At 49.6% G+C, this 12144-nt stretch overlaps 6 protein-coding genes across 11 annotated transcripts; 4 read left to right on the forward strand and 2 right to left on the reverse strand.

Annotated features, from left to right (window-relative positions):
- Positions 1-3: 3 nt before the first annotated feature.
- On the reverse strand, positions 4-6882 carry FOIG_04229 (uncharacterized protein). 2 transcript variants are annotated; one of them, XM_031202368.1, is made up of 3 exons: positions 6569-6882; positions 4907-6500; positions 4-4829 (listed from the first exon to the last, which is right to left on the reverse strand). In XM_031202368.1, exons 2-3 carry the CDS (start codon positions 5024-5026, stop codon positions 4083-4085), a joined length of 867 nt encoding a protein of 288 aa, XP_031067815.1. In that variant the 5' UTR covers positions 5027-6500; positions 6569-6882; the 3' UTR covers positions 4-4082. The 2 variants fall into 2 exon arrangements, with proteins under 2 accessions (XP_031067815.1, XP_031067814.1); XM_031202367.1 differs by having other exon boundaries at positions 4907-6882.
- On the forward strand, positions 36-4575 carry FOIG_04230 (uncharacterized protein). 2 transcript variants are annotated; one of them, XM_031202369.1, is made up of 3 exons: positions 1316-1824; positions 1874-3230; positions 3283-4193. In XM_031202369.1, exons 1-3 carry the CDS (start codon positions 1377-1379, stop codon positions 3863-3865), a joined length of 2388 nt encoding a protein of 795 aa, XP_031067816.1. In that variant the 5' UTR covers positions 1316-1376; the 3' UTR covers positions 3866-4193. The 2 variants fall into 2 exon arrangements, with proteins under 2 accessions (XP_031067817.1, XP_031067816.1); XM_031202370.1 differs by having other exon boundaries at positions 36-1824; positions 1874-4575.
- Positions 5287-6868, forward strand: FOIG_04231 (uncharacterized protein). Its single transcript, XM_031202371.1, has 2 exons — positions 5287-5601; positions 5679-6868. The coding sequence occupies exons 1-2, from the start codon at positions 5585-5587 to the stop codon at positions 6592-6594; spliced, it is 933 nt and encodes a 310-aa protein (XP_031067818.1). The 5' UTR covers positions 5287-5584; the 3' UTR covers positions 6595-6868.
- Positions 6883-7032: 150 nt separating the features above from the next.
- On the forward strand, positions 7033-9249 carry FOIG_04232 (uncharacterized protein). 4 transcript variants are annotated; one of them, XM_031202375.1, is made up of 4 exons: positions 7033-7866; positions 7942-7978; positions 8032-8066; positions 8128-9226. In XM_031202375.1, exons 1-3 carry the CDS (start codon positions 7191-7193, stop codon positions 8033-8035), a joined length of 717 nt encoding a protein of 238 aa, XP_031067822.1. In that variant the 5' UTR covers positions 7033-7190; the 3' UTR covers positions 8036-8066; positions 8128-9226. The 4 variants fall into 4 exon arrangements, with proteins under 4 accessions (XP_031067822.1, XP_031067819.1, XP_031067821.1 ...); XM_031202372.1 differs by having other exon boundaries at positions 7942-8066; positions 8128-9249; XM_031202374.1 differs by having other exon boundaries at positions 7033-8066.
- Positions 9250-9352: 103 nt separating this feature from the next.
- Positions 9353-9565, reverse strand: FOIG_04233 (uncharacterized protein; the record flags this gene model as incomplete). The annotated part of the gene is made up of 1 exon (XM_031202376.1): positions 9353-9565. One exon carries the CDS (start codon positions 9563-9565, stop codon positions 9353-9355), a length of 213 nt encoding a protein of 70 aa, XP_031067823.1.
- A 115-nt stretch (positions 9566-9680) lies between these two features.
- On the forward strand, positions 9681-12081 carry FOIG_04234 (succinate-semialdehyde dehydrogenase (NADP+)). The gene is made up of 5 exons (XM_031202377.1): positions 9681-10130; positions 10206-10287; positions 10344-10520; positions 10573-11176; positions 11229-12081. Exons 1-5 carry the CDS (start codon positions 10095-10097, stop codon positions 11812-11814), a joined length of 1485 nt encoding a protein of 494 aa, XP_031067824.1. The 5' UTR covers positions 9681-10094; the 3' UTR covers positions 11815-12081.
- Positions 12082-12144: the final 63 nt, after the last annotated feature.

The following is a 12144-nucleotide window of genomic DNA, read 5'->3' on the forward strand; positions in this document are numbered from 1 at the left end:
ATAGCATCATGCAGGAACAAATTTTATATGTCCCTAAAAAATGTTATATATTTCATACTGGAAACATCTCAAGACTTTCTTGAGGTCGTACTCTTATGTGCTACCATTGGTTGTCAAGCTATTTTGGGCTATTGCTTTCGTCCTACCTATATCACTTACAACCGAATTTCCAAAATTGTTGTATATTTCGGGCGTACCCGTGCCACTCAAATCGTGTAGCTCACTCGCATCGTACATCGTCTGATGGGGCTGACTCTTGCCGTAGGAAAAGACATCGTGGTGCACGAGCGACATTGACAGCCGATTCAATAAGCGAAGCCTGCGGATGGATGGAAGCCATGTTCGATCATAACACGAGCATCCCTCTCTTCCGGATTCCGGTAATTTCAGGCATTGGCATGTAAGCCGAGTTTCATCAATCCTGGGCGCCACATGTGTAATCCATACATATAACACTGGAGTCATACGTGACAGTCAAATTCCCTCAAGGAATCAACTTCAGCTTTGTCCTATAAGCTCCGTCGCCAACTTTGGTGGATAGTCTTGCACGCATCTGTCATGCAGGTTGAGCCATATGGCCGGACACTTGACTCTTGTAGCGTCCAGCATCATCATGCCTCTTTTAGCGCATACTCCTTTCTGTTCTTAATAATAAGACAGGACAGAACTGAAATTGAACACAGACGCCATCCGGTGTAATGGTCTCAGTACCAGTCAGCCTGCTCTCCGAATCACAGCCGAGAGAAGAGGCTACTTGTACTCGCACGACAGCCGGAGTACGCTCCGTGATTATTGGCTTGCGTACCTTGGTTAAGGTGATGGTATTTCGCCATATAACCGTGATGTAGCGCTCGGAAACTGGCGGGCACATCCAGCTGTTAGAGAAGCTCAGACACCTAATGCTGACCGACATCGATGCACTCTTGAATTTATATTCATCAAGTCCCGTCCGGTTCATTCTCTTGTTCATGGTCGTCCATTACCACACCCCGCCTTATCGCTCCTAGTCCTTACTCCGACTGTGGAGCCACAACGACAATCCCGAACCTGCGACGGTTTTCTATACCGAGCCCGGGGTAGGGAAACCGGACCAGAAGCCGTGGCCTGGCCCAAGCAATGATTTCATTCCATGCTTCCGTTCAATCTTCTAGAATCTTTCGTCTTGTAGGTGGCCGGTCATCTGGCCTCAAATGTAACAGCAAAAGCATTCATTCTGCAACACCAAAACTCCAAAGCTGTGCCGTCTACTTCAGCATTCTGAACGGGAAATCCCACACCACTGCCCTGGCCTCCTATAGAGAGCCAGGTAGGTTATAGTGTCTGCTCAAACAAGCCCCCATGACATCGCCGTTCTTGGTGTCAGTTTCGGTGCGGCGATGCAAAATGAAGACTCCAATGAAAGGCAGACAATGCCGTTCCCTGCGGAATGGCAAGGTTATTCACCAGGACCCTATGCGACCGACAACAACCTCGACTTTGAAATGTTCGATCTTGAAGTTCAGCGGCATTCAGATATGGGGGCGACACCGATCTCCGAACCTCCGAACATCAGCCAAGACCCTACAGGTCTATCCATGGAAAATCCCAGAGAGATGACTATTCAAAGTCCCATGCCGACGTCAAATCCGACTCCAGTCAAAGGAAAAAGAGTCCGAACAGGATGTCTTACATGCCGTGAGAGACATCTCAAGTGTGACGAAGCCGTGCCCGATTGCATGAACTGCCGGAAGCGAGGCCGTGAATGTAAGAGAGGAGTACGTCTTAACTTTCTGGAAATCAACCTCCATCGGCCTACTGCTACACCAAGTCCTGGAGGCTGGGAAGGTACGGAGCTTCCGGTCGAGATGAATGATTTGTGCTAATCGAGTCGTAGTCGAGTTCCAAGATGAATCGCGAGACATTGCTTCAGAATATCAGGGCGGACTTGGACGATATGCGCCGTACGCTTCTGAAATTGTCGACGATAGCGATGACCGGCAAGAAGTGGTGAATTCAGTCACCGCAACTAATATCCAAGATATAGATGCATCAGCTGATAGACTTCAACCTGGTTCGCAACATCGTTTCAACTATACTCAGGATAACGCCACAGCCAAACCTTCAGAAAATTCAAGATTCAAAGCAGACACCGGTATCAAGCTTGAGCTTAACGAGAATGAACATGGGACTCTGAGCGACGCGTCCCATATAGCCACACCATCGTCATCGACAAAGGCTGTTGTGACCCCACGAGCAGAAGTATTTCCAGAGCAGCTCATGGCAATGAGGAACCGTCCTCTGGCACAGCAAACGTCAACTGAAGAGGTCGAAAACTTGGTGATACCCAAGATAGACACACCGCCTCGAATAGAAAGACCGCTTGTCGAACAAGTCTTCCAGGATGACCATGTGCAACCTTCAGCAACCCAAAGCAACGAACCGGTGGGCCGCAACATATTGACATCAGCCGAAGAAATTCATTACATGCAAGTCTTTGTCGAAGAAGTTGCTGTTTGGATGGATTCGTTCAACCGGGAGAAACATTTCACCCGAAGCATTCCGTATCACGCTCTGAGGTCGACAATGCTCCTCAATGCCCTTCTTGCATGTGGTGTCAAACATACTTCTCTGGCTGCCCCTGAGAATCATGACAAAGCGCTGTTCTACTACAATACCGCAACCACGCAGCTTCTTCGAAGCCTCCAGAACCCTGATCGAAATACCGCCGAGTGTGCCACGACAGCGATCGTTCTGAACGTATACGAGATTATGTGCGAAAAGCCTGCCCAGCGTATGAGCCATATAGCAGGTTCGCGAGCCCTTGTGCGAGAATGTGGATGGGATGCCAGGAGTACAGGGATTGGACTGGCCTGCTTCTGGCTGAACATAGGGATTGAAGTTCTCAATTGCCTGGCAACAAATTGGCAGACAACGTGGAGTCCCGACGAATGGGGAATGAGTCTTGGGTCTCGTAACAATAACCAGGGTGACGAGGACGAGGACGAACAAACCTGGGTACACCGTGCGCTCTACATCATTGCAAAGGTTGCAAACTTCCGAGCGACTGCGTCACGATCCGATGAGATTAGTTCCCAAAACGAACAAATGTGGGTAAGAAATCGTCTTTCGCAGTGGCATGAGCTCAGAAACCTCTGTGATGGTTGGAACATCCATTGCCCGAGAAAGATGCGTCCCTTTGGTTATGTAAAAGCGGAAAAATCGACAAGCAAATCGCTATTTCCTGGTATATGGTACGTGAAATATCATCCCAACTGCTGAAGCATGTGGTTAATCCGTGCTTAGGATGATCCAGCGGGAGGCAACAATTGGCCAGCTGCTTTCACACACTGCGCATTGTATCCTTTCACAGACACACCCCCTGGAATCTCCAGCGTCTTCAGAGAGGCTGCGATTCTTGCAGCTGCAGCATGCCTATCAGGTCTGCGGCATTGTCGCCCACACCACAGACAAGGGGGTTGCTATAGTTGCGATCCGTTGCTTGGCAATTGCAGCTGCTGTGCTAACGAATCCAAACGAGCAAGATGAGGTCCTCGAGATCCTTGATAGGTTCAATAGCACAAATGGCTGGCGCTTGGGTGCCGTCGAGATGGAGCTCAAGAGAGAATGGGGTTGGGAGCGTATGAAGATGCCCACCTCGAGCCCGAAAACAGAGAACAGCCAAGATTCGGTAATATCAGCGGCCCGAAGAGCCTCCATGTCTTTGACGCCGTCGAGAATTTTGACACCGCCTGTCATGGGCCCGGCGGGAACGAAACCACCAGTCAACCCATTGAGCTTCGCCGATTTCAGGCTACCCAACCATCCGTACCAGAATTGGTATGAGCCACCAAGTCGATCGAGCTCGTTCGATCCACCAACATCGTAGGGACTCAAAAGCTCACAGAACGTACCTAGTTGACAAGGAAAGCCCTGTCATGCCAAAAGTTGGAAGATGAGATATTTATGGCGAATAAAGGGTAAAATAGACGGCGTTGGGATATCTATTGCTTTTGTCTATATTGCGGGAATTGGAGTCTTGTTTGTCGGTTCAATAGAATGTCAGGGCAGATTCTCTGATATGTTCACGGAGCGCGTTGCGTCGTTCAAGAGCTTCCCCCAGGCTGAAAATTCATACTGTAGCCTCCGGTCTTCTCGTCCTTGACCATCTGGAAGTTGTTCGTGCTCAATCCAAATGGCTTCAAGATGCCGTTTCCAAGATCTTTCAGCTTACCCCACATCTCACCCATCTCTTTCTCTTGTGCTGCTTTGACGCGAGGAGGTAAGTCTCGTAATTGCTTCCGAACTACTCGAAGGTCTGCCGGGGCCAAGCTTTCAGGTTTGGCGGCAAGTGCCTTACAGTCTTCTTCTGCACCAGCAAGATTATGCCAACCGCCAGCCTCTGAACGACCGCGGGCTCTTCGCATGAGAGCTTTGCATCGAATGCGTTGAATATTGGCCTGAAGTGCCTTGAGCTCCCCATCGTCTGCACTGGGTACTGGAGCGGCACGTGAAGCACCACTGCTGATTATCTCCTCTTCAACATCGTCGTCTTCCTTCTTCTCTTTCTCTTCATCAGACTTTTTGCCATCAGAGCCCAGTCGAGGATCACTCTGCTCAAGCTTCTCCAGCGCTTTAAGGGAGTCAGAAGCTGACTTTATGGCCTCCTTCCAATCCTCAAGTTGGATATGGCAGGCGGCAATGTTACTGTAGATGACTGCGAGTGGATAATGTAGATATTTAGGACAGGAGTTGATTGCATCGTCGTATTTGTCCAGAGCTTCTTGGTACTTCTTGGCAGAAAACAAAGTGTTCGCCTCCTCTTTGGACACAGTTGACTCCTTCACTAAAGCCTGCATGCAAGTGTTAGTAGATGAGGTTGGGTACCAAAGTAAAAGAGAGTGATGGGATAAAAAGTGAGGCCACTCACTTCTTCCTCTTCTGGTGTGAACTTTAGATCCTGTCCATCTACATAATCGGCGTTGTCTTTCGCTTTTTCGACGTCCGGCGACTTGGCCACATCATCTTTGCTAGGCTCGGTTGTGCTCATATTCGTTGGCAAGGACGAATGACGTATGATTATTACGACAAAGATCAAACACTGAAATAAAAAGACAGAATTGTCTTATTGATACAAGCAGGATGAGTCAAAACACTGCAAAAATTAATTGCAAGTGGCGGGGACTGGCTGTGTTGAGAGACGGAAACAAATGGATGTTTAATGAAGAAACATCAAAAGCACAATCTCACGAGCCTCAATGAATTCCATGTGGTTCCTGCCCGTCCTGCCCACCTTAATCATCTGCTAGGCTACAGTGGGCTTAGTGGAAATACACTGCCCCGCCGCGGGGTATTCAGCGGAATGATTCACTGTTGATTCACTACTGATCGGCGAGCAAAAAGTTGCCCCGCGCTTGTTAGGTTCCGTTCTTGTTCCGTTATCAAAATCTCGCGATCGCCTCGTCTTTCTTTTCTTAAATCTCTCCCTTGCTAATCGTACCTCCTCACTATAACAAGTTCTGATCTGCCGTGTTTTTTCGTTCTGATACCGCATCCCGATACCCATCCGCTTTCCCTACTTCCAACACTCTTGGTTTTTCCAGACGCAATGGCTCCTCGTACCGAGTATGTTTATTCTGCTTGACTAACATTCAAGCATTGTTCGATCGCGAGCGTTATACTGACCAGATCTCACTCTCTAGTTTCCCACCTGTTAGGGCCTGTCTTTTCGACATGGACGGCCTCCTTCTCGACACCGAAGACATCTACACCAAGTGTGTCAACATCATCCTCGAAAAGTATGGCAAGGGAACTCTCCCATGGTCTATCAAGGCCAAGCTTCAGGGCCGCCCTGGTCCTCAGGCCAATAAGATCTTTCACGACTGGGCCCAGCTCCCCATCACCTCCGAAGAGTACGTCGCCGAGAACACGATGCTCCAGAAGCAGCTGTTTCCCCACACAAAGCCTCTCCCTGGCATCGTCGACTTGCTTGGCCACCTAGGCCGAACCCGATACTGGGAGGTCAAGGATGATGCTACTACTGAAGCTAAGGACAAGTCCAGCAGTGAGCCTCAACGTGTTCACATCGCTCTGGCCACTAGCTCTCATCTTGGCAACTTCCGTGTCAAGACAAACCACCTCGAGGAGCTTTTTGCTGTTTTCCCTTCCCACCGCCGTGTTCTTGGAGACGATTCCCGCCTGACTCCCGGCCGTGGAAAGCCTCTGCCCGACATCTTCCTTCTCGCTCTGAAGACCATCAACGACAGCCTTCCTGCTGGCGAACGACCCATCACCCCCGAGGAGTGTCTTGTTTTCGAAGATTCAGTCCCCGGTGTCGAGGCTGGTCGTCGTGCCGGTATGCGCGTGATCTGGTGCCCCCACCCGATGTTGAAGAAGGAGTACGATGGACGCGAGGCTGAGGTCCTCGCTGGGCGCACTGGTGAGGCTGGAGAAGTCGATCTCCATCAGGTTGGTGAGATTGACGATGGCTGGGCCGAGTACATGCTCAGCCTTGCTGACTTCCCCTACGAAAAGTTTGGCATCGTCGTACCTCCTATCGAGGTTGAGAAGGAAGATTGTATGAAAGAGATACCCGAAGAGATTGTTGCTGAAGTCTAGGAGACTGAGCCGATCATTCCTGGCGGGCCGCTGGTGATGAAGAAGTCGTTGGACTTTGGTCCGCGCAACTAGATGCATGGCAAATGCGCCATTTTTCGTGTTACTTCTGGCGAGTGACCATTGATGAGAATATGACGAGAACTGAACGGATTAGACAAAAAGGTGTGGTGTAAAGAATTTGCTACTATATAGTTGGCTTGCTTTGTTGCGTTCTTCACACACGAGAATAGATAAGGAATCTCAGGACATGATACCCAAGCAAGAATCCATTACCTATTTCTATGTGACATATCATGACTGGACCCTGTAAACTTACGGCAACAGGAGCGTATCAAGATCGACAATTTAGACGTGCGGTACGTCTCCCCGCGTTTCAACCCCAGGATGAGCTGCAAGTGTGGGGAGAGGAATAAGACCACCTCGAGTTGAGAGTAATACCACCACAGTGTCAGCTTCATGTGCTTTGATCAACGTGTCACCGTCTATGTCATGCCATTACAGAGACAGCATGCTCCCGAGATTTCCCTATGTATGCTATATGAACCCAATGTTTCTCACGATGCTGTTCAATTGTTGTCCATCATCAATGTCACCCGATGGCTTCAATATTGTCTTTGCCGCTTCATCTTATTGCTGATATTCTGCGTCTGCTGGATAACATCCAAGAGCTTCCTCCTATTCTACTAAGCCATCGAATATTTTACTCTGCTCTCTTGGATACACCAAGTCTGCCTGTGGATATCATTCGCAATCACATTCCCGACAACTTGCTTCCGTTGGCTTTTACCGCATTCAAGTCGCAAACGTCGGTAAGGGAAACAAGTGGTATAAGCGTGGAAGAGTTTCTGACTCATTGCTACAACAATTCTATGCGAAATGTGGACGGCAGTCAAATTCACTTGACTGTAGGTGAAGCCCTTGAGGTTGCCAGAGTCAATGATGCATTGTCGGGCTTAAGGGATGAGTTTGCTTTGTGTTCCTTGAGGAAGCTTCATGGTGTAAACCAAGATGAGCCCATGGCAAGTGACCACGGCCTCTCTCCTGGCGAATACTATCGTATCTCTCGTGCATTTTATAGATTTCAGATATATCGAAACCTTTTCCTCGACAAGGAGCAGGAGATTAATCTTTTCCCTTCTTATGACGAGGATGAAGACGAAGATTTGAGCTCCGACAACGAACTGAAAAAGCTGTTCTTTGATCGGCATTCTCCATGGGTCAATGAACAACTGGCCTGTGTTTACGACTTTCTTGAGACGAGATTAACTGGTGGTAAGCTTGACATCCTAATAAGTCCTTCACATACAGACTCCAAATGAGCTATCCTAACTTGCGCCCGGAATATAGTCATGCTGACCATCTTGTCCGCGACCCCAGCCTATCGGCAAGTTGTTGTCAATGGCTTTCAATGGGGAGACAATCTTACCGAGTGGCTAGCTGAAAAGACCCAATCGTTTGAGGAGCAGAAATGCGTGAGCGGCAACACTTATCTGGCACTATGTGCTTTTTTTATGCTTACTGACGACATCCCAGCTGTCTCTCGGTCTTCCTCGTCTCAGTCAGCTTCTCAAGGCCTCGACCTACCAAGAGTGGCAAACGTCACTTGGTGGGGCTACGAACCCTTGCCAAAGCCGACTTGAAGAAGATCTCGAGGAGTTCAACCGCGGAAGAAGGCCAAATGAGGAGAACGGAGTTTGGAGGGCCAAAGATATTGACAAGCTAACCAGGGAAGTTGACGCCGACGATGTGTTTACCGATGATCAACCCAGACAGACATGGATGAAGATACACTATGATCATGCGCATGAGAGATATCGCTTAGGATATCATGCCTTTGCCCCAATGAGGTTTATCTATGGGCTGAGAGGCATCGGATATGTCATGTGGGATGCAGAGAGAATGAAGAATGATGCCTGTAAAGTCACCTTGGACAAGGCGTACCGAGGCGATGCTGTTTCCTAGGCGACTTGCACGAAAGTCGAGTTTGGAATTTGGGATACTTGTGAATCAACAGCTGTTTATGTCCAATCTGGAGTACCTTAGAGCCTAACTGTCAGTTCAAGCCCTCAGACCAACGTCTTTGCACCTAATTGCATGCCGACGAGGACTCGATTTGTGCTGATGGGCCAGGGCATCCGTGGGAATATAATCTAACCCGAGACCTCGATTTCAGGTGAGAAACGGTTGCTCTCATAAGGTATATATGATCAGACAAGCTGAGGATAACTTAGAATGAACTTGGCAGGTAAGTGCAGTTCATTTTATGCGCCCACGCTGAAGGGACAAGTCAAGGATGCTTAAATTGATTATTGTGATTTCCCCAGATTGTGGAAGAAGGTGTACCGGCCTTGCCTAATCAAGAAGTTTCGCGCGATGGCTAGTAAGGGAGTATCGCATTTGGCTGCCGGAATCTGTCGGAGTAAGGGAGGCGCAAGAATAGAACATCGCGATCCATCATGGTGGCGGGGGTCAAATGGGGAAGTGGGTTTACCTTGAGGGACTGTTCGCCAGCTCTGGACACTATCTTGTTCGCTGTGCTCTGGATGATCGCATCACTATACGTCTCAGATGCTCGGTAGTGGCAATGATACTATGCAGTGCAATACACCATTACTTAAGGATGATCCGAGATAAGATTCTTCTCTTGGAATTCTAGCCGCCATGTCGCATTCTGAGTGCATCAAACCTGCCAGCACGGCCCGGTCAAGCAACCGAACCAAGAGTTGTAGTTTATGAGGCCTGCAAAACACCTCCATGTCTACTTCGGCTCCGTGGGATCATCAGGCTCTTTCGGTACAGGAATTCTCCATACAAATGCTGACAAACCATGCCGGAGCATCATCATGAGAAGTCCAACTACCTTTGACAAATTTCTAGGCTTCTCATGATGAGAAGCCATCTCCACAGTTTTCCCCAGAAACTCGCCCCAGAAGCCAATCGAGTTGACAACCACCTCGGCATACCAACCCATAAAGAGTAATAGAAATGCACGAGTTCCTTACATGGCCATGAACACCTCGGGTTCCCGGGGCCGGATTCTAATTCCCGATCTCCAACTACCGGAGCCGTAAGTCAACCCCGGCCCGGTCCCGGTCTTTACCGGTTCCTCCAGAGGGGTACTTTCAGTGAGGAATCGCTTGATTTACAGTGGTCCTCCCCTCCACATCCCCGACCTCGCAGCTCCATGACCCCAATTGGAACCGGAACTGGGAGGTTCTTTGACATGACTGGTCTCAATTGAAGCAATATTTCACTATACGGACATAATTCAACGGTTAGGACAGGCTCGGCCGGTGGGGTTATAAAGGTTTAGCGCGCCCATGTGACGTTTGTTAGGAGCTCTCGTGGATCTTTTCGTTTTTATTTACTTGGACGTAGACCGGAACTCTTTTGTAGCTCGGCCCTTATCCCTCAACTTCTTTCTCTTCCAATTCTTTGACCTTTCCTTCTCTTTTACTCGAGCGAAGTCTTCATCGTCAAATTCATAAAACACCGACATAATGGCTGAGAGCTACCACAAGGAGGTCATTGCTGGCGTATGTGCCCCTCAGTCATGAGGCACCTCATCTGCCCCTCATTGAGATTCGCGATGCTAACATTGAACTCAACAGCTTAAGGACAAGAGCCTTTTCATCCAGGATGCTTTCATCGATGGAAAATGGGTCTCCAAGGAGAACAAGTTCGATGTCTTCGGTTCGTGACACCGTCATCATGAGTACCGATTGCCCAGAAGCTAATTGGAACTTCAGAGCCCTCCACTGCCACCGTCCTCGGCCAAGTTGCCAACTGTACGCTCGATGATTTCCAGACTGCCATCAAGAGCGCCGATGCTGCCCAGACAAAGTACTTTGAGAGCACAACTGGTGCCAGCCGTGGCGCCCTTCTGAGGAAGTGGTATGACCTGGTTCTCTCTCACCAGGAGGACCGTACGTTGTCTCCTTCAAATGCTTCCAATTGCACACTTAACATGACCTCTAGTCGCCAAGATCCTCTCTCTCGAGAACGGAAAGACATACGCTGAAGCCCTGGGTGAGGTTATCTATTCTGCCAGCTTCATCTCCTGGTTCGCTGAGGAGGCCACTCGATCCTACGGTGTCACCATTCCCTCATCCTCTCCTCATACCACCCTCATGACTATCCGGGAGCCCGTCGGTGTTTGCGGCATCATCACCCCCTGGAACTTCCCCGCCGCCATGATCACCCGCAAGATCGCTCCCGCTCTGGCTGCCGGATGCTCCGTCGTCATCAAGCCCCCCTCCGAGACTCCCTACTCCGCTCTTGCTTTCACCAAGCTCGCCATCGAGGCCGGCCTTCCTCCTGCCACTATCCAGGTTCTTCCCACTCGCGACCGCCAGGCTGCTACTGAGCTGTGCACAAACCCTCTCGTCAAGAAGATATCTTTCACTGGTTCTACTGGCGTTGGAAAGTACCTTGCCAAGCTTGCTACTGGTACCTTGAAGAAGGTCAGCCTGGAGCTTGGTGGAAACGCTCCTTTCATTGTCTTTGAGGATGCTGATCTTGACCTCGCTGCCGAGGGCGCCATGTTCTGCAAGTTCCGATGCTCTGGTCAAACCTGTGTCTGGTAAGTCGAGACATTCTCCGTGTAGGATAAGACGTAGCTAACGTATCTTCAGCGCCAACCGACTCTATGTCCAGAAGAGTGTCGCCAAGGAGTTCACTGCCAAGCTCGTCGAGAAGGTCAACGCCCTGAAGATGGGCGGCGGTCTCGACAAGTCCACCACCCAAGGCCCCCTCGTCAACAAATCTGCTGTCGACAAGGTCAAGGAGCACATTGCCGATGCCACCTCCAAGGGCGCCAAGATCGCCACGGGCGGCAGCACCCCCGACAGCCCCGGATTCTTCCACCAGCCCACCGTCCTCACTGGCGTCACACAAGAAATGGCCGTCGCCAAGGACGAGACATTCGGTCCCCTTGCCCCTGTCTTTGAGTTCGAGACCGAGGAAGATGCCATCCGTCTGGCCAACGACACCGAGTTCGGTCTCGCTGGATACTTCTTCTCCAAGGACATCAGCCGTGTTATGCGGGTTGCCCACAAGTTGCAAGTCGGCATGGTGGGTGCCAACACAGGCAAGATCAGTGCTGCTGAGGCACCTTTTGGCGGTGTCAAGGAGAGCGGCTACGGAAAGGAGGGCAGTCTGTACGGTATGGCTGAGTACCAAAACATCAAGTCTATTACCATTGGCAACCTCAACAATTAGAGTGGGAGTTGCATAAAAGAATTTGAGCGAGCAAAAAGGGATTTGTTTTATTTAGCATGATAATGACGAGGTGGGAAAGCCTCACAGAATAACGACCGAGATCAAAAGCATGATCTCTAAAATAAAAAGAGTAAAACATCAGTCTTGATTGTGACAACATCTGTTCAAAATTGTTCGCTCCTGATGGTTGACATCAAGCCAATTGTGTATCTACTGATCGAAATTGATTGCCTCTATCTCTTGTCATCGACACAATTGTCTTAGTACTAGTTTGTTGAACCCGATGCCTCTTCAGATCATTCATGGCGATTATGTTGCCAACTGGTCTGG

The sequence above is a fragment of the Fusarium odoratissimum genome (assembly GCF_000260195.1).
Source record: "Fusarium odoratissimum NRRL 54006 unplaced genomic scaffold supercont1.5, whole genome shotgun sequence".
In the NCBI taxonomy this organism is placed as follows: Eukaryota; Fungi; Ascomycota; class Sordariomycetes; order Hypocreales; family Nectriaceae; genus Fusarium; species Fusarium odoratissimum.